The 21,011-nt window shown below is 40.8% G+C and overlaps 1 protein-coding gene across 1 annotated transcript in view; it reads right to left on the reverse strand.

Annotated features, from left to right (window-relative positions):
• INO80C (INO80 complex subunit C) overlaps positions 1–21,011 on the reverse strand; it is a 60,413-nt gene that overhangs the window by 13,798 nt on the left and 25,604 nt on the right. Inside the window, exons 2-4 of the mRNA XM_075921641.2 lie at positions 8,857–8,967; positions 2,600–2,711; positions 155–222 (exon numbers count right to left, since the gene is read on the reverse strand). Of these exons, the coding sequence (XP_075777756.2) occupies positions 155–222; positions 2,600–2,711; positions 8,857–8,967 (291 nt within the window). The remainder of the gene's footprint in view (positions 1–154; positions 223–2,599; positions 2,712–8,856; positions 8,968–21,011) is intronic.

The raw sequence follows: 21,011 nt of genomic DNA on the forward strand, positions 1-21,011 counted from the left end.
TCGGCTCAGCGAGGCAGCCATGTACATTTAAATGAAGCGGCGATTATTTAAATCGACGCTTCATTTTACTGTGTCGGGTAGCCTAATCTACATGCCTCTGCCGACAGAGGCATGTAGTCTAGACGTACCCTTAGATAAGTTAAAAAATACTTACAGGTAGTCCTGAAATATCAGAGTATTTCTTGGCTGGTTTAAAGGAAGGAGGAGCATCAATGCTGAAGTCTAAAAGGTATGTCAAAAAGAAAAAAATTAAGATATTAACTTCTACATTCTATCTTTTCAGAGTCACCCTTTTAAAAAAAAATAAAAATAACACTTGAAAAGCACTTGTTATTGTTAAAACTATTGAAAAGCAATAATTTTACTAAGTGAAATGTATATTGACTAGCCATAAGAATGGCCATACTGGGTCAGACCAAAGGTCCATTCTAGCCCTATTTGCCGACAGTGGCCAGTACCAAGTGCCCCAGAGGGGGTGGATGGAAGACAATGGTCAAGCAATTTGTCTCCTGTCATCCCTCTCCAGCCTCTGACAAAACAGAGGCCAGGGGCACCATTCCTTACCCCCTGGCTAATAGCCTTTTATGGACCTAACCTCCATGAATAGAATGGCAAAGAGACTTGAAGAAATATTAAATGGAAACATTTAGCTTGATGTCTTTGTACACCAGTGTTTCTCAAAGTGGTCTGCGAAACCACCCTAAGAAACCTGCTAACTGGCTGCTCCGGTGTATTTGTTTATTGGCTCCACAGCCACAGAGCCTTGTGGCTCCCATTGGCTCTGGTTCACCATTTGCAGCTGAGGGTAGCTATGGAAAACGGTGGCCCAGGCCACGCCGCTTCCCACAGCTCCCCTTGGTTGCAAATGGTGAATGAGAGCCAATGGAACCTGTGAGGCTCTGTGGCAACAGAACTGATAAATAAACATATAGGAGTGGCAGGTTTCTCAAAGTAGTTTCGTGGACCACTTTGAGAAACATTGTTGTACACTAAGGCCCTCATCCTGCTTGCCTTACTGACAAGAGTAAGGTGAGTAGGAGTGGCCCCAAAGGAAGAAAAATGCAAGACAACTATTTGTACTGTCCTACAAACACACTGGTTTCATGTACGTCTTAATGACTGTATTTTATCTACAGTCAGATAATTCTGCCAGTATAGTCACTATGCCTGCTGTATATTAAGACCACCAAACATTGCTCAAGGCTGAAGCTTTGAAATACTGTAATCCACAAAAGCAACGTAATCTTTTAAATCAGATAAATCTTTAGGCATGTGCCACTTCAAGCGTGGCCAATGACCTAGAAAATTGTCTGAATACTTAAATGAAAAGATGGAAATTGCTATTTTGATGTCCATTAGTCAGCAATAGCATTGTTCTTATATGCAAACCTTCAATCACACATAACTCGTATGTTCCAATAGTTTAAAAAAAAAAAACCTAACTCAACAAAATACTGATATGCACAAAATTATCTTGTACATGTCTAGCTTCTTTCCCCCAAAATGCATCTGATTCAGATTTTATGGATGAAGGATTCCAATTTAGCAGATCAGATCCTTTAATCGTCATGTGCACTGTAAGGCAATAATTCAAAAGATATTCATGCAATAGGCAGCTGTTTTAAAATATGCAATTACACTTGTTTTTCTACTTTTTTTAAAGAGTAAATTTACTTTTACAAATAGAATATAGTGGAAATAGCAACATCAGCAGATTGTCAGTTATAACAGCCAGGAACATGCAGTCATCTGCATTTTTTTATAATAGTAGTCTCCAAAACACTTTTAAATTTGGCCAGTTATTTTTGGATAAAACCCTTGAAAATATGCCTACACTTAAAAAAACCGCAACAAAACCCCAACAATCCTTTAGCAGTAAGTCTCAGAAACTGAATCAACTAACTTGGGCTTGTGCTATGGATTTAAAAACAGCAATATGGACATTCCTCTTCAAGCTGGAGCCTGAGCTTTGAGACCCACCTTCTTGCTGGGTTTCAGGAACCAAGACCCAATTTAAGCAGAAACATCTACACTACTATTTTTAGCCCCATGGCACAAGCCCGAATCAGCTGACTGGGTACTAAAATTTGTTGCCATGGGGGTTTCTTTGCAGTGTGGATATTCCCTTACAGACTGATAAAATATGAAAACTGCAAACACACAATTCCCGAGCTGTTTTTTCATTTCTTATAGATTGCCCAGATAAAAACTGAGGGTTAGATTCTGCCTCTCTTATTCATGATGAGCAATACCTTACTCCAAAGTAGATCACAAGTACCGCCCCTGGTTGCCTTAGAATAATGCTCAACATAAATAAAGGTGACATCATTTTGACCTGAGTAAGAAACTCAGGCCCTTGGTTCAAATAGATTTATTTTCCTCACAAACTTCTCTAAAACATACACAAACTTTCTAACACGGCTCCCAATTGTTTCATGTTCCTTTCCATTTGGTTGTGGGGTCAGACTATTCTTAAGTTATTGGAATTTGCTCAGTCAGGATACTGCATACATAGATAAAATTTAGGTTCATTTTAAAGAAAGTAATTTGTGTGGATTTTATTATTTATAAATACATGCAAAGCATCTAAGCAGCTTACAGCTAGGATCATTGAGTTGCCATGGCAATGCCCTTTCAGAAGCAAGAATTTGTTTTAGGTTCTTCCAAGTTCTGTTCTTCTTGCCAGCTGCTGCTCCACCAATGCCAGAGTGCTAGAATTAAAACATAGTATTTAAAGAAAAAATAAATAATGACTATTTCAAAATGACATTTGTATTTTACAGTTGTTGCGATCTGCCTCATGAACCATTTATCACCCTCACTTATTTAATCAATGATCTAACACACTGTGCAATTTAATTTTAGTTACAAGGAAAAAAAGCATCTTTGAACTGTGTCGAAACTACTATATTAGGGATTAACTGAAGGAAATTAAAATCTGCTTTTTAGATGGACACAGAAAATCAGTATGGTTAGGGTTAGTCCAAGATTACTGGATTCAGCCCTTGTATGCATTTTCCATCGTATTAAAATTCTTTACTATGGGATTGGGATTGTAACAAATTTGTGATTACATGTCTTTTTTACATGGAATATACAAAATTACAGGTGAAGCTGTATCTCCAGTAAGTGAAAAGTGAATGTGGAAAATACAACTGATCCTGTAAAATGTAATCAATGTTGTGAGAAGCCTTGTGGAAATCCTAGTTTTCAAATGAAAGAAGACAGCAAAATAGAAAAAGGGTAATAGAATGTTGTTCTGGACTAACTATTTTGCATTTTGAAAGCTATACTTTTGGAAGTCTTGCTATAGTTATTATAATAGTAATCTCAGTTATCAAATATGATTGCTATGCAGTAATTTATGTATATCCCTCAAGAGGCAGAAGATATACAACATTTTGAACTACTTCTAAATTATGAAAGGACTGAGCTTCTCAGTTTTACTTCAAAAAAGAACATGTTCTTACAGCTAGAAGTGTTATCTCTATTAATAATTACTACCTACCACAACAGCCTTATCAAAACTCTCACAAAGTTCTGAAAACACATTTTTGCTGTAGTTTATAAATTGGTGTGTAAAGTGCTTGAGAATGGGAGGAGGTGGGAATGATAAAGTAAATGAATGGGATTCACTGTGAAAACATTTTCCATGGAGGCGACTATAAGATACTTGTATTCAGGGAAGATACTCATGAGCTGGTAATACATCAACTTTTTCTTTTTTTCTTTTTTTTTTCTTTGCAATGAATATACAAAATGGAAAGTAGATGGAACATTTAGCTATACGAGTAGCACCCTGGTAACCTACATAACACTGAACGAGAAAACTACTGACAGATATTCATTTCCATTCCAATACATTTCTAATTCAGATTCATAGCATGGATTTTTCCCCCTATCTCTTCATGATTAAAGTTATCTGTGTGCCCTATTGCTGGCATTTATGACATGATCTAAAGCCACAGGGAAGACAAATAGCCAAACTGGAAATATACTAATTATTACACTATGAAGAATGTTCCTTTATCTTTAATAAAAAGAAGAAAAATCAGAATCTACTATTTTTTCAAGATATATTTTGCTTTTAAATCCACTAACGCAAGATTTAAATATCTGGATTGAAAGCCTGTCACTGCAAGGTGCTTTGTACCTTCTGGCATCTGAATAGATCAAGGGATTGAGAATGGAATTGAGAGCTTTTCCAAATATTTAAAAATACTTATGGGGGCGGGTGGTATAACAATGTCACTTGCTGATTATACTTTACTGAATTAGCTGGAATTGCTATACACTGGATTTACATAAGTAAGATCAACATAATTTCAATGCTAACTGCTTGAAAAGGCCCTGATCCTGCATGTGGATCTATGCAGATGTATTCCTACACCTGCATGGGGTGCCTTAGAAATTAATGGGGTTCTCTTCCTAAGCCAACCCACATTGCAGGATCTCGGCCTAGCACACTTGTGTATTTCTTGTAAAAGGTATCCAACTGATAGCTTTATTGGCAGGAAAGGTACAGTTGCAGCAGAAATAGTACAGATGTGTGCTTGTCCTATAAATGTACCTCAAATTTGCTCTGGAGAGATCCCCTGTAGGAGTTTGAATGATACAGAAAATAATTCTGTACCCTGGATCTCCCTACTGAGACTGCCAACAACTAAACTGACACAAACTTTTGTCTGCTAGGACCTGAAGGGAGTCTCATCTTACATGATAGCAATCAAAGAGAAACAATTCAAGTGCAAGTGAACTCAGCTGACTGCGAACTGGAGACTTAAAAGAGAGAGGCTCTAGATGCTATTATCATTTGCTTGATTCATGTTGTTCTCAGGAGGTACATAGCACCTTGCAGCATCAGGCCTTAAATCCAGATATTTTTATATATATATAATATTAACTGTAAAAGAGCAACGCCCTTCTTCCTGCTTTTTATTTTAAAATTTGCAACGAAATTTTTTCTTGTGCAATAAACTGTTTCAATTTTTGACATGCTTTTAAACGTTAAGCACTATTTGACTTTTTCTTTGCAATGAGATTAAATTAAGATAAAATTATTTTAAAAGTCAGCAGAATTGTTAATGGCAGCTCATGCAGATATGGGTTCAGAATAAGCTCCTCGAATTTCCCTCTGATTAATTTTTGTGCCAAGTGTAAGGCAATTTTCAGTGCAATTATATAATTCTGTAACAGTGGTACTAGACTCTGAACGTACCTCGGCTTTCTTGCCTGTGGATATCAGCAATTTCCATTCAGACATGGTGAGGATCATCTGAGACATGGAGGGCCATCATGCATCTGCACTATCCAAACTGTGCACTCAGGCTATATCAGGCATGTCCAAAGTCCGGCCCGCGGGCCAATTGCGGCCCGTGTTCCGGTTTAATACGGCCCCACAGGTAATTTGGCAATATCTATCTTTTATGGCCCCCAATGAATCCATATGTATTGAGATGAATACATTGTAAAATCTCAGTTAATGTCAGTTGGTCTAAATCAGTTATAAATATATTTGGACACAACATGTATACTTGGTGTTATGTTCCTGTTCATATTTTTTGAACTTAAAAGTTGACAGACAACCTTTATTACCAATAATATGTAATGTACTTTACAATGTTCCTGACATATATTTCAGCTTCCTGGATTTTTTTTTTCCATCTGGCCTTCAGATATGAAAGGTAGAGTGATTTAACACCTGTTTAGATTTGTTATCCATGTGACGAAATGAAAAGTATGCCGTTTGCAATAAACTTTGCATAAAATAGTTAATTTGTGTTTAATTTTAATGGTTCAAAGAATGTCAGGCAAAATGGTCGGCCCTCACGCATGTTCACTTCATAAAATCTGGCCCTCTTTGAAAAAAGTTTGGACACCCCTGGGCTATATAAAGAGGCTCTGGAATAAACTGGGCTAGTGCTTAGGGAGAGAGTTCAGACGAGCAAAAGATGTAGTGGTCTAAATGCAGAGCCTGAGACCCTGGAAACCCTCTGTTTAGCACACTACACAAAATCGGATTATTCAGATTTTAGCCTCTGCGATGGTTGCACCTTATTCATACAGAACTAAATCATAGAGATCAAATCTTTCTTTCTGAGAAATGGCTTAGGACCTGCACTCTGAGGGTATGTCTACACTACCCTCCTAGTTCGAACTAGCGGGGTAATGTATGCATACCGCACTTGCTAATGAAGCCCGGGATTTGAATTTCCCGGGCTTCATTAGCATAAGCGGGGAGCCGCCATTTTTAAATCCCCGCTGCTTCGAACCCCGTGTAGCGCGGCTACACGGGGCTCGAACTAGGTAGTTCGGACTAGGGTCCTATTCCGAACTACTGTTACTCCTCGTGAAACGAGGTGTACCGGTAGTTCGGAATAGGCACCCTAGTCCGAACTACCTAGTTCGAGCCCCGTGTAGCCGCGCTACACGGGGTTCGAAGCAGCGGGGATTTAAAAATGGCGGCTCCCCGCTTATGCTAATGAAGCCCGGGAAATTCAAATCCCGGGCTTCATTAGCAAGTGCGGTATGCATACATTACCCTCCTAGTTCGAACTAGGAGGGTAGTGTAGACATACCCTAAGAAAGTTAATAGTTCAAAGAGTGTTTTGTGCAATCTGCCAACAGGATCCTATCCCCAACAGGTAGCAAGATAGCAGATATTAAAACACAACAAAACAATACCACACCACAATCACATTCACATTATTATGTTGCTACCCGCTATCCACAATTTATTTGACATTTAAACACCCTGTACTTCAAAAATTGCTAGAGCTTCCAACACTTGAAAGCTAGATTGCAAAGACTTTGAGAGCAGTAAGTATTTGTTTCCAGTTCTACTAATTGAGAGATTATGCTGGAAATGAAATTACTAAGGGGAAGCAAAATGGCAATCATTGAGGATATGATTGATTTTTAATTCCATTATTTTGCAACCTGACTGGGTTTAAACATAAATGCCTCGTGCACTTGAATAGATTGGAGTCCCAGATTTACAATGGTTCATTTTTAGCCTTGATGGCTTGTGAGATACCACACCATAAAACCATTACAGGTACACTGATCTAGCAGCAGTGCTTTTCTGGCTTTGGTTCAAGACTTAATATAAGAAGTCTTGCCTCTGAACTAGCGTAATTTTCATGTTCTGTAATTTAATGCACACTTTGGCCATATTCTGGCACGGATTTTGAAGCTGAATTTCTTTAAAAATGAATCATATGATATGGACCCTTGATTTGGCTCCTAATCTTACTTTCTTAACTGGAATAACTTAAGAAACAATTAATGGTTCTGTATCACCTTGGAGACTAATAAAAATGTAGATGGTATCATGAGCTTTCGTGGGCACAACCCACTTCTTCAGAAGAAAGGAACAAGGGGTCCAGAGGTACAAATACATAGGAGACAAAAAAGGGGATGATCAATTAGAGTGTCTGTGCTAAATGAGGCTAATAGAGTGGGCTGTAAGTGCCTGGTACTTAGCTTTTGATGTCATTAGGTGATTAGGGTGTTGAATGTAGCAGCCTATCCAGTTCAGGTCTTTGTTCAAACCTTCATTAAAGGTGTCAAATTTGTAAATGAAAGCAACTTTCGCAGCTTCTATCTCAAGCTGTTTTTTAAATTGCTTCGTAATAGTATCGTCAACTTTAGATCCATTAATGCAGGCGGTATTCATTTTTGATGGGGGGGCCACTCCAAGATTTTGGAAATTGGTCAAGGGCCGTACTCTTCCATTAATGGAGGAGGTGTGGGGTCTGGGATGGAAGTGGGGTGCAGAAGGGAGCTTGGGGTAAAGACTGGGGTGCAGGAGGAGGTGTGGAGTCTGGGAGGGAGTTTAGGTGAAGGGGGCAACTGTGACCTGGGGCCCTGGACTGAGGTGCAGAAGGGGTACAGGAGTTTGGGATGTGACCCAGGGCAGGAGGGAGTTGGGCTTGGGGCACTGAACAGGGTGCAGGGGTTTGGGTTGTGACCTATGACAGAGGATTGAGGTGCAGGGTCTGGGAGGGGGTATGGGTTCAGGAGGAGGCACAGAGTTTGGATTATGTGAGGAAAGGGGCCAGGAGTAGAGGTTTGGAGGGAGTGAGGAGTTGGGGTGCCAGAGGTAGACTGTGGTCAGGAGACATATCTGAGTGACTCCTGGCCAGCAATCCAGCAGAATTCTCAGGCAGCTTCCCTGCCTTCTCCACCCCCACATAGGCTGCAGAGGCCATGTGCATTCGGGACCAAGAGTCTGAGGAGAGGGGGGACTGGTGCTTTGTGTGCTTCCTGTTTTTCAAATAGGCAGTTCCTAGTGGCCAGAAATCAGCCAATGGGATTGTGCTGGGGTCAGGAGCAGCACAGGAGGCATCACTCCCCACTCCCTGGGCTCTCAGCTCAGAAAGAGAAATGACTGTGGCAGCCGCTTTTTTAAGTGGTGGTGGGGAGGGGGGAAGAGGGAGAGAAGCAGGGCAAGCAAGGGAGTCTGCTCGAGTTTCCTCTCTGCATCCGTGTGCCAGAGTTTCCTCTCTGTATCTCTCTGCATCAGTGTCTTGGTGAGCTGGATCCGACCCCCGGGCCATATTTGCCCAGGCCTGCTTTAATGAGTACCTGGGCAGGTTAAAATTTACCCCAACAGGTTTCTTTGTGTTACCATTTTGAATATCTGATTTGTATCCATTAATCCTTTGTCATAGAGACTGTCCAGTTTGGCCAGTATACATGGCAGAGGGACATTTCAGGACAATTCGTTTTTTCAGTTACTAACACAGCTATCCCTTTGGGACTTCTTAACTGGAATATTAGCAATGCAGTAATATAGTATCTTAGATATTATCAATTTTAAATGAAATAATAACTAATTGTTGAAATACTTACAATGAAGCTTGGATCCTTAAATGGCAATGGTTTGATGGCAGCTTCTATTGGCCCAGTACCCGGATCTACAGTCATAAATTTATTTTCATTCATGGTCTCTGCACCTACACTCTGCAAAACAAACACACTTTCATTGTTTATTTGTTAACAGGAATATATTTTTAAAAAAGTAAACCGTTTTCTTTGTGAACATTATCATTTTAATTCATTTCTTGTGGCGTAAAGCTTTTTTAAACTTTGAAAATGTTACCTGCCATTAGAAGGTATAGCATAAAAGAGGTCAGTGTCAGGCAAACAGTAACCATTCTATCCTCTGCCTAAGTCTTCTGAATAGAAATCCCATAGGTTTTGTTTTAATGTCTCTGAAAACCAATTTATAAACTGGAAGCGAGCGTGTAAATGGACAAAAGCATATAACATTTGTTTCAAAATGTTCAGTATTAATAAAATGTCAATATCAACACAGGAATGTACTTCAACATTTACAGTGGGCTTATTCAAGAGGTTCTTCATCAACTTTCCCTTTATTCCTGACTTCAGTGGAAATCATATCTCAGTAAGGATTGAGAAAAAAAACTATGGGTTTGTGTTTTGGGGGATGGAGAGGAATGGGTACATTCTTTGGGTTTTTTAAGTCATGACTGTAAGAAAGCGAAAGGAAATGTGTGTCTAGGCTAGCCAATTTTTGTGATAATTTTACAAGGCTGATGCATAGTTTTCAAGTATAGTAAATGATAAATACACAAAAATTCCTAAGTGAAATTTTGGCTATAGCAATGGGAATTTTGCTACCAGCTTTAATGGCTTAAGAATTCCAGTCCCTAATTCTTCTTTCTTGAAGACCAAAAGGATTTAGGTAAAAAGCTAATAGAACTTGTAGAATAGGCTGATAGGTATTTCCATATCCTGTGCTCAGACTATAAAAACTCTCTTTCCATAGAAGATAGACATTGCAAGACATTCCATGTTAATACAGGCTCTTTTAGGTGGTATGTAAGGCTCATTAGTATTAGTGAATTACACAAAGACAGCTAGAAGATGAGAATATGCACCTAAAGCCATTATCCAGCAAACTCTTAAGCATGTGATTGCACAGAGCTTGTTTGCATGCACAGATAACCACTTCCACAAGCAGTTACAAACCTAGGACCCAACTCTGCAAGTTGAACACCTATATCACTCAGTAAAAGTGATGGACTTTTTTCTTCCCTTGCTTATTATGTGTTATCTGTATTACTGGAAACTTGCAAACATGGTAGTCCATTCTGTAGAATAATCTGCTAATCTACTTGTGGAAGAATAATCCCTTTGCTCCACCTAGGACACCATATCATTTGCCCCAGATCTTTTTTTTTTTTTTTTGCCTTGTGTTTTTCCACCATCAACTTGCCCTTTCACTGCCCATAAACATGCACTGCCTGCTGAACTTCTTAAAATGTGCCCTGTAAATCAACCACTATTCTTTTCACAAGATTTCTGACTACTGTTTGCTAAATTCCAATCAGGGTCCCATACTTTTTAGTTGGTTACTCAGTCTATCCATGATGTTGACAGAATTCTTCTATAACAATGTAAATCAAAGGACTGTAATATCTTTATTACTGATAGTTTGAACGTCTATATGCACAGACCAAATGTAAGTTTTTAAGAATTAGGAATTTAAGTCTTTAAACTAATCAGTCAAACAGATTAATGAAAGAAAAATCTACGTATGTTGAGTAAAAATACATTCAACAAATAACACTGAAATTAAATACTGTCAAATATTTTAATGAAATTAAAAAGTGAACAGTTATAAGGACATCTTATTTTTCAAAATTACATCAGATCTCATTTGACAAACCCATACAACTGGAATATGATTGTTACAATGTCAATCCTACTTTCATTAAAGTTTATGGCTTTAACCCAGTTCTGTCCCCACTAAGGTTGGTGAAGTAGAACCACTAATAGACTAACATTAGCTCAGACTTGTCGCTGTCCACCCGTGTCCTGACATTTCAGGTTCCAAATCTAAATGTAAATGTTTTTCTCTTCTTATTGTTGCTCCCACAAATTGAAAGGTGTTCCCTCCACACCACCATCCTGGCCAAGGTTACCAGGCAGGTTAGGTTGAGACAGACTATTTTTAGGGCACCTTTTCTAGTCCTCAACTCATTTGGGATGATCAGAGTGGATCCTAAATAGGACTGCTCAATCACAGCTACAGCAGCGGGGCACACTTCTGAGCACCGAATGGCTTTTGTTGCCCGAGAGCCGAGGAGGTTCAATGTTGATGGTCCATGCTTTGAATGAGACCCAGTTAGCTGATGAGGGCCAGATTAAAGAAATCAGTGGTGGCTATGTCTTCGTTTGGAGACATAAATGCGAAGATGAGCACTGTGCATGCATGGTGTCAGCTTTGCTATTAAAAATAGTCTTATGCTTAGCCTCAGTGAACACTGGTGTCAGCAAATGTATAATGACATTATGTCTTAAGCTGGCCAACAATCAGTTCGTAACAGTAGTCAGCACTTGTGCTCCCACCCTACAAACTGACAACGATACTAAGGAATGTTTCAACGCAGTAGCATCATCAGAGGTGTCCCTAGAGAGGACAAGTTTGTACTTCTCAGGAACTTCAGTGCCAGAATTGGTACTGACTACCACCTGTGGAATGATGTCACTGGGAGAGAATGTATAGGAAAAATGAACTCCAATGATCTCCTCCTTCTCACGCTCTATGCTGACCATGATCTTGTTATAATGAACACCTTGTTCCAGCAGAAGAATTGTTTCAAGTCTTCCTAGTGACACCCACAATTGGGACCTGCTTGCTTATGTCATTGTCTAGTCTCGGGATTGTACTGATGTCCGCATCACTCACGCTATGATCAATGCTGATGGCTGCTGGACCGACCACTGACTAATATGATCAGAGAGTCCAACGTAAGGAGTCCCGGGTCTGAATTGGTGCCGCTGGTGATAGAGATCTCACGTGCAGCCACTGCCAGAGTGTGTTCCTTGCCAGAATTAGCCTAATTTCTCATCTTCGCACTCATCAGTTATAGGTGTCTCAGGGGAAATTTTACTCAATTCGAGAGATCCCAGAGAGAACATTAGCTCAAAAGAGAGGAATTAATCCAGAAACGAAAAAGAAAAGCACAAGCTTTTGTGTGTATTTGTGGAACAGTAACAAGAATGAGTCTGCCCTAAATTGGTAATGCTAGTTAGTTGGTAGGTCTCAACGCCATTCTTACCTTGACCAAAAACAATGTCATATTCTAACAAACATTTATACCTAGAGCATATAACGTTAGAAGCTAGTATTTCAGGTTAAAGATCCTAGCAATTGCTCCAAAGTTATTCTTGAGAAAGCTGAGAATGAAGATATAAAATGATTTTTGTTTAATAAATTATTAATATTCTGCAATAGTATTTCTTCTGTCTTTTTGTGAGATAGTATTGTCTAACACATAGTCTTTAACTTGCAATTTTGTTTTTGATGGTGAATTATAGTTAGAGCTGTATAAATAATTGATCTTTTGGTTTGCTAATATATCTGAAAAATTTCAAAACATTTGTTTTTGGTCAAGTGAAACACTTTAAATTTGGAGAATTTACCTACATTTCAAAATAAAAGGAAATAGTAATTTTGAATAAAATAATCTAAATGTTTCTTTCTAGAAATATTAAAACAAATAATGTCTTTTTTTTTTTTTTTACTTATGTTGGGTATGTTGTCCTTTTTTTTTAACATGAACAATTCAGTTGAACTGACAAATTATTGAAACATTTAGATATCAGCAAATTTGCATTTTTCACCAAAAAGTTTTGCCCCCCAAAATTCATCCAGCTCTAATTATAATTCATTCAACATTTTTTTTAAAAAAATTAGTTAATCAGCAGCATTCTTCAGAGGTCTCCTACAAACTACAAAACTTAACTTTTGATTAGGCATTTCAAATAATAATAAGCACTGGTCCAATATTTAAAATCAAGGCAATTAAACACATTCAGAGGACATCAGATGGAGGAAAGAGGGTATTATTACAAATACAAGCCTTCATTCTGCAACCAGATAAGATGCCCTTTGGATTCAGTGGGGGCATTCTGCATAGGGTTTTACCTGCCTGAGTTCAACTGGAGAATCAGAGAATTGTGCCCAGTCTAACAAACACATTTGGGTCTAGTAGTGGGTGATATGTATTTGCAACTGTGAAAATTGCATTCTACTTCCACAATGTTTGCAGGATCAAACCCTTATGAAATTACCGGGTCTTAGTATCAAATCAAATAATGCTAGAGACAGCATGACTGAAAGTGATGATCAATCTAAGGTCCTGGTAACCACAAGATAAAAAATGTGCTTCCAATACATGACAATCTCATACAATAAACATTCATTGCTGCTGCTATTAAAACTTACAGCAGTACTGGGATGGAATGGGATATTTAATGTCTTTCTGAAAGAATGTAAAAGAGTTTTATTGGAAAAACTGTTTCCAGCATACATTTCACTCTTAGAAAAACTGTCTACGATACTGTCTCCTGAGTTCTTCTAACTAGAAGGACTTTCAGCTCCTTTTTCAGTGTATCATACACACTTTTGAATTAAAATCCTCAGCATTAACTACAAAGTAGATATTTTCAACAGTTTTAAAATGTGCTTCAAAATGCCAGCGATTTAAATCACAAAAACTATAATTAAAATCACAAACATCATTTACTGTTTCAAACTATTTTAAGTTTCAAGAGGCAAAAAAACCCATTCAAATTGTTTAATATGATCCTGTTCTTTAAAAATTATCATTACCTATATATTATTTATTATCTATAAGCACCAGAAACTTGAAGGAAACCGAAGGTGGTTTTTCTGACTTGGGCCCAATTTCAGCAGAGCATTTAAGCACACATCTAAATCCAACCCTATTTGGTGGGACTTAATTATGATTTGAGTGCTTTGATAAACATGTATGGACTGCTGCCTAATGAAGAAGATTAATAACTACTCCTCTTGGAGAAGAGAGAGGTAAGTGTCTGGAGGAAGTGGGCCAACAAATGAGCCACAGGAGCAGCCAAGTCTGAGGAGCAGATCTGAGTTGAGCTTTCTTACCTTAATGTTGGTTTCTTTAATAAAGCCAAACCCCAGGAATGAGTCTAGTTTGGACTTTAGATAACATCTGGATTGTACTGGTACAGCAGGCTGGGAAAGCTGCCTACTCGCACATTAGTTTCAGTCTTAGGTTTTGATAGATTTATTCATTTTCTACATATTTTGTTCCAGATTCCCTGCCTCTGATGTATCATATTTCACATCTCATCTTCAAAGACTTCTTCATCCATCTGGTTTAATTTTGGGAGAGGACAGAAGAAACTTGTAGAACATGGAAGCAGAGCTCTTTGTTTTGGCTGTTTTGAGGTGGAATTAGCAATGTGACTTTGTGGGGGAACTGAGTTCCAAGTCTTAGTTTTTTGTAAAACTGCTTGTCTGCAATTTTAAGTATTTCTTTAGTGACACTACATAATTCTCTTTTAAAAAGTGAATGAAAAATCCATATTGGAATAACTGATTTATACTGATTATTAATTTCTCAAGTCATTTGGACTACATTTAGTTTATTATATTTTTAAATTTGGTTTCAACACTATATTAGTGAAAAAATATTTCAAGGATTTTTACAGCAACACCTACACATACACACAATACTGGCATCCAGTTGCTGACCACAAGATGATAGGGCTTGGAAAGAATGTATACACTATTGTAGGTAATTTATCTAATGTTATGCCTTCTAGTGGATGTTACTATCAATACCTCAAAAACTGCAATTCCAAATGAGAGCACTTGAGGATAAAAATTCCAAATCAAATCAAAGTTTTGCTTGTGAAACTCTATTAAGTGCTTAATATTAAGATCTATAAGAGTATGTCTACACAACCACCGTAATTCGAACTAGGGTGGCAGTGTAGACATACCCTCTGGAAGAGAAAGATAGGAAGTGTTTTTGAAGGAAAAACAATACTATACACCAGGAGTGGGGAATCTTTTTTGGGTTGGGGGCCCACTGACCCACAGAAAAATCAGTCGGGGGTCGCACACAAGTCAGAAGCAAAAAATAATCTCCAAAAACCCCAACCCTCACTGGCCCCAATGAAAAGAAGACATGCTCCACATTCCTCTTGTACATCAGAGTCTATGGGGGCCTAGCCTAGTAGATTTTGTGTGCTCCAGCCCCACGGTGGGGCAGCTAAAAGGACTGGAGCACCAGTGTGGTCTCCCCAATGCTAGCCGGGGGCCCTGAGAACAAACGCGTCCCTGGATACGGAGGAGTTTTAATGGGATATCTCTGGAATCCTGGAAAAACTCCTGCAGTCTAGCCGTACTCTTACTGGGTTAAGACAGGATGTATGGGCTCTGGGGTAGGAATGAGGGATTGGGTGTGGGAAGGGGTGAGAGGTGTAAACTCTGGGAGGATATTTGGATGCAGGAGGAGGTGGAGAAGGGGATGCTGGCTTGGGGAGGGGGCTCCAGGCTGGGGAGTGTTGGGGTCAGATGGAGAGTTGGGGTTCAAGCCACAGGCTTGTGGATGTGAGGGTGCAGGAATTTGGGTTGGGGTATGTGAAGTGCTCAGGGCAGGGGGGTCCAGTGTATGATAGGCTCAGATCTAGTGTCTGGGGGGGAGGGAGTGCAGGAGTGTTATGATGCTGTGGCCAGATGGGGGCTTGGCCCCAGTTGGGAGCTTGCTGGCCAGGCTTCATTGTTAAATAAAATACTGTGTCAAACACAAAAAGTTTTTGCATTGCTTTATTTATGAGAATGGCAGAGAACCTGTTTTGAGTCAGGAGTCACTGACCCACAGAAAAGTGAGTTGGGGGCCACACAAGTGAGATGCAAAAAAATAACTCCTCCAAAAACCACCCAAGCCTCATAAATGTGGCCCCAACTGTGCTGGTGGGAGCAGGGGACATGGTACTGGGGAAGGGTGCTAGTGGGTGCTAGGGCAGGAGACGGGGTATTAGGGTGCCAGTGGGAGACACAGGACAGGGTGCCAGTGGAGGCAGAGAACAGGGTGTTGCTGGGGGCAGGGGACAGGGAGTTCCCCGCACCTGCCTCCTCCCAGGACTCCTCACCCCTCCCTCCCGCAGAGCAGGGAAGCCCCGGCGTGCGCCTCCTCTGGGGACTCCCCCCCACTCTCTGCAAGTTCCCGGCACACAACGACCTGGGGGAGGGGAGCAGCCAGCGCTCTTCTGGAAACCCCGGAAGTGGCGCACAGCTGCAGGACTTCCGTCCACCGCACAGGAAACCGGCACTATCTACATTGTCACTGGGGGTAGGTAGTGGGGCTTCTTGGGGGTGGAGGGAAACGGGGGTGGGGTCCCGAATGCCTCGCAATCAACTGGTCGAGCCCTCGCGATAGACCAGTTGATTGTAATTGACAGGTTGGTGACCACGGGGGTAGAGTGAGGGTGCGGAGAAACAGAAAGTGGGTTGTTATAGGGGTTTCTTTACCTCTACTCTTGGGGCAATTTTTGCCTGTGTCTGTATTGTTACAGACATGCTGGCTGACTATTATTTTGAAACTACCAAAGAACTGAAACTGGCATGGTTATGTATTGTAAATTTGACAAATAAAATTTGAAGAATCTTGATTAATTCTAACATATTTGCAGAATTTTTTCATTTTTTTGGTGCAGAATGTTTGCAAGAGTACATACTTTTCCACGCTGCAACCAGCCAGTAGTATGGGCAATATGCTCATGCGTACAAAATAAATTGAGGGTAAATCCAATTAAGTCCACATCACTGCTGCCACCTCAGCGTACAGAAGAGGAGAATCATAGCTCACACTGCGTAATTCTGCTCCCATTGGCGCCAAAGGCAAAAATTTAATTGGGAGTAGAATTGTGCCCAAAAAACTCTCAATGAAAAATAATACTCTCGATTAACTACAACCTATTTTCTTCAAATACAGCCAGTGCAGAAGTTAGCAAGGAAAGATGATGGAGTATTAACAATGAGACAAATCAGACTGGTTTTCTCATTGTTTTTAAAGTGACCTATAACTAGGATGTTAATCAGTGATACTTACAGGTTCCAGATAACCAGTAGGGGCTGAAGCAACTTCCCGCCCACCCCAAGCAGGGGGCAGCTCCAGCCCCCTGGTGCCTGCCGGAGCGACTCCTGTCCATAGTGGGGTCCGGTCATGCACCTCTCCTCCACCGCAGGTTACATGTTGGCTCCCTGGGACCTGGCTGCAGAGCATGCAGCGAAGCCTCCCTGAGAGCGGAGCTGGCAGCAGCAGCTCTCCGGGAGGCTTCGCTGCGGAATCTGAAATATAAAGCTTATTTAAGCTTTATACTGCAGAGCCTGCAGCGCGTGTAACTGATATGATTTTTAGCGATTACGCAGTTACATTTTTAGCCACATTTTTACATCCCTGCCTATAACTGAAAAGTCATTTGTTTATAGAAAGTCTGGAGGAAATTGGCCAATCTCCTTTGCTTTCAGAGAAACATGGCAATATTCAACCAAAACATTTCCAAGCCAAAGTTACCTGGAGACTAAAATAGGCTTTATATTGGAAGCTGACTGTTACTTTAGTTATGGAGGGGTACCTGTCCCTCCCACTCACCTCTTTAACTATAGTATTCTAATAAAAGTCTATAGAAATAGCTTTTTTCTTCCATAAATGAAGCATCTATGTTTATACTTTTCATTGCTGATGCCTGAATATATTTTATAAAAGCCATGAAAAAGAATGGGGAAAAAAATCTATCCTTCCTTCTACCACCGAACAGCCAAATGAATCAGCTGAATATGAAGTGGTACTCTATGCAAATTAATTCAAAACAGGTGACTGGATCTTAGAAGTAATTTAGCTTGCTGTAAAAAGCATTTTCTTGTTTGGTCCATGGAAGAAAAAAATAGTTAAACTGCAGTCTAAATAAATAAAATGGGAAAAAAAAGGTTTCATACTGTAGTAGAGAAAATTATCTGTCCATATTTCCTCAAACTTTTAGACTCCTGTTTTGAAATGGCTTGAAATACCTCATATTCCATCTGCCTGAGAAAGGCTGACTAAAATTTTACTGATCCACTAAAAGATTGAACTGTCACAAAGTGATGGATAGCTTTTCTATGTTCTCTGTAGAGCATTTCAATACCATAGACTCCATGTGCTCTTGATTAAAGGGTGACAAACTCATTTAAAATGTCCCATCACTGACTGAGCTTCAAATCACTAACATTAAGCTACACTGGTGTTTGTGAGTGATAAAATACCTTACCAAAATGTATGAAATATGTGATACTTTATCAATTTGGTTTAAAATACTCTAAAGCAAACTCTATTATGCTGCACGAGAGTTTGAATTTTAAATTAAAAATACAGCTAAAGAGAGGGTAAGATTTTAATTATGTTTCTGGTCCTCACTCCTTCAAAATCTAAAGGGAAAAGAGCCAGCAATTCATGACACAAGAAATCCCTTTTCACTGGTACAGTCTACTTTAAAAAGTAAGAAAACAAAACTGGAATTTATTTTGTTCTTTTTAAAATTATTAAACTTTCAAAAACAGAAACAGACTGACAAGCTTTAATAAAAGCTTTAGTTTCGTCTCAACATATTCAGATGTCAAATGTATTTTTTCATTTAAAAGTTTCAAAGCACTATGCTGAACAAAGTTCTTATATTACAGATATTTTTGAAAAACCACACCATTTTTTTCTAAGAGGGAAAAGACTCAATAAAATGTAATTGGGAAGCAACTGTGACTAGCTTCCCATAATCTCAAGCAAGCTTGATTCAATTTGCATTTGCCACAAACCCCCCTTCAGCATAAATGACTGCAAAAGATCTCTCACTTGTAGATTTAATTTGGTGGGTTGGGACTATTCTTGTTTATAACATTTGACAGTTTTCTTTATTAAGAAAATTGTCACTCAGAGGCAAATTCAGGAGCTGAATAGCATACCTAGAACCTTGTGACCTGTAGAATGAAAGAAGTACAGTACATATTACAGCCCACATTACCAAGAGTAAGACTAAACTCAGCAAATGGAGAATACAGGTAGTCCCCGGGTTACATGGATCCGACTTACATCGGATCCCTACTTACAAACGGGGTGAGGCAACCCTGCACTAGCTACTTCCCCCAGCAGACCAGGGAGACGCGAAGCTAGCACCCCCCCCCCCCCCCCCCAGCAGACCAGGGAGATGGAGTGGCTTTTCTCAGCAGACACCTCAGCTTGAGAATAAAGGACTGAGGGAAGTGAGGTGTGGGAGAATAAAACTGAGCTCTGGAGAAATGTTTGGCTAGAGTTTCCCCTACAATATGTACCAGTTCCGACTTACATACAAATTCAACTTAAGAACAAACCTACAGTCCTTATCTTGTACGTAACCCGGGGACTGCCTGTAGTTAGGGTTTTTTAAAGAAAAAAATATGTTCTCCTGAGCTGTTACATTTTAAAAATAAAAGCATAAGGAGTCGTATTAGTGATTAGTAAAGATTATTCAATTAATAAATTAGTACTGAATATTTTAAACACTTGTCTATATGTTTCTGTGACCAAAAAAACAACTTTCATTGTTCTTGTCTAATCAAGGACTTAGAGGATAAATTCCAGAATAAAATTGTTTCACTATCGTTATACCAATAGAAGATAAGGAAAGAGAAAGAAGAAGAGTATTGATTATTAGGACTGGCTAGAAAACAAAAAATCAGTATCATGAAAATGTTTGAGGTTTTCACACGTTTAGTTCCAATGCAGAATGAAAATGAGTCCTGTCAAAATTTTCCATCAAGAGAGTGAGCAACCCTACAATAGTCAATATCCTAGTAACTAGGGCACTTACCTGGGATGTTGGACTCCCTGCTCTAAATCAGGCAGAGAGCCCTAGTCACCCTAACGATGGACTATTCTTGGATGATGCTTATTTTCCCTCTCTTTCTCCAGACCCAAGAAATCTTCCCAACAAATGTTTGGTGAAAACTGGTATGTTTTCACAAATCACTTATTTCAACTAAATTGTCTCTCTCTATATAATTGTTTTCCCCCTGCAAGACAACAGAGTAATGTTATAATGTCACTGCATCGGCCCCCACCCCCAGCCTCTACAGAATCAGGAGGGGATGTGGCAGCCATGGCTCAGAGTCCCCCGGGTCCCTTCTCGGGGGGCACACTGGGCTCCCCATTGGCCCCCAGCTCCCCTGCAGGAGGGCCAGGGGGTGGTGGCAGCAGCAGTCACCTCCAGCCCCACTTCTACTTCCTGGTCCAGGGTCCACTAACCGCTGCCTGCCTGGCACTCCAGCCTTGTTCCCCCCTCAAGATTACAGCGCCAGTGCCAGCTTCCTGGGAGGGAGGAGTGGGAGGAGAAAGCCCCGAGGCTGCACGCCTGTTCCAGCTTGCAGGGAAGCGCGTACGCTGCTGGGGGGGAGAAGAGCAATGCCACCATTGTCGCCCCCTGGCCCTCCTGCAGGAGAACAGAGGGCCAGCAGGGAGCCCAAGGTGCCCCCGAGGAGGGGCTGCGGGGGGAACCCCAAGCCATGCTGCTGCTTCCCCTTCTGACTCTGCACATGCTAGGGGGTGGGGCAGGCCAATGCAGTGACCACCTCAGAGCGGTACGCGGCATGAAAAAAGTGACCCCTCCCCCTCCGAGCCCATCTTGCTCAGACCCTGCAACCCCAGTGCCTCACTCACCTCCTCCCTGCCACACCCCCAGCCCACTCCTGCTGCCTCCCTGTTTGCCACACACCCTACCCCAGCCCACTCCTGCCCCCTCCCTCCGGCCAGACACCCTGTTCCCAGTTTGCTCCTGCCCCCTCTCCCCAGTCAGACATGCTGCCCCCAGCCTTCTCCTGCCCACTCCCCTTTGGCCACACACCCCATCCCCAGCCCACTTCTGCCCCTCCACCTTGCCAGACACCCTACCCCCAGCTTACTCCTGCCCCCTCCCTTTTTTTTACTCCCTCTTCCTTGGACACATACCCTACCCCCCCAATCAGACACCCTGCCCCCAGCCCACTCCTGCTACCTCTCCCCTGGCCAGACACACTGCCCCCTCCCTTGCTCCTGCCCATTCCCACCTGGCCAGACACCTTGCCCAATTGGGACTCAACTCCCATCAGGCCATAGCGTCCTGCCTTGTCCCTGATCTTGGGTCAGGCCTTG

The sequence above is a fragment of the Pelodiscus sinensis genome, chromosome 2 (assembly GCF_052426305.1).
Source record: "Pelodiscus sinensis isolate ZL-2025 chromosome 2, ASM5242630v1, whole genome shotgun sequence".
NCBI classification, from domain to species: domain Eukaryota; kingdom Metazoa; phylum Chordata; order Testudines; family Trionychidae; genus Pelodiscus; species Pelodiscus sinensis.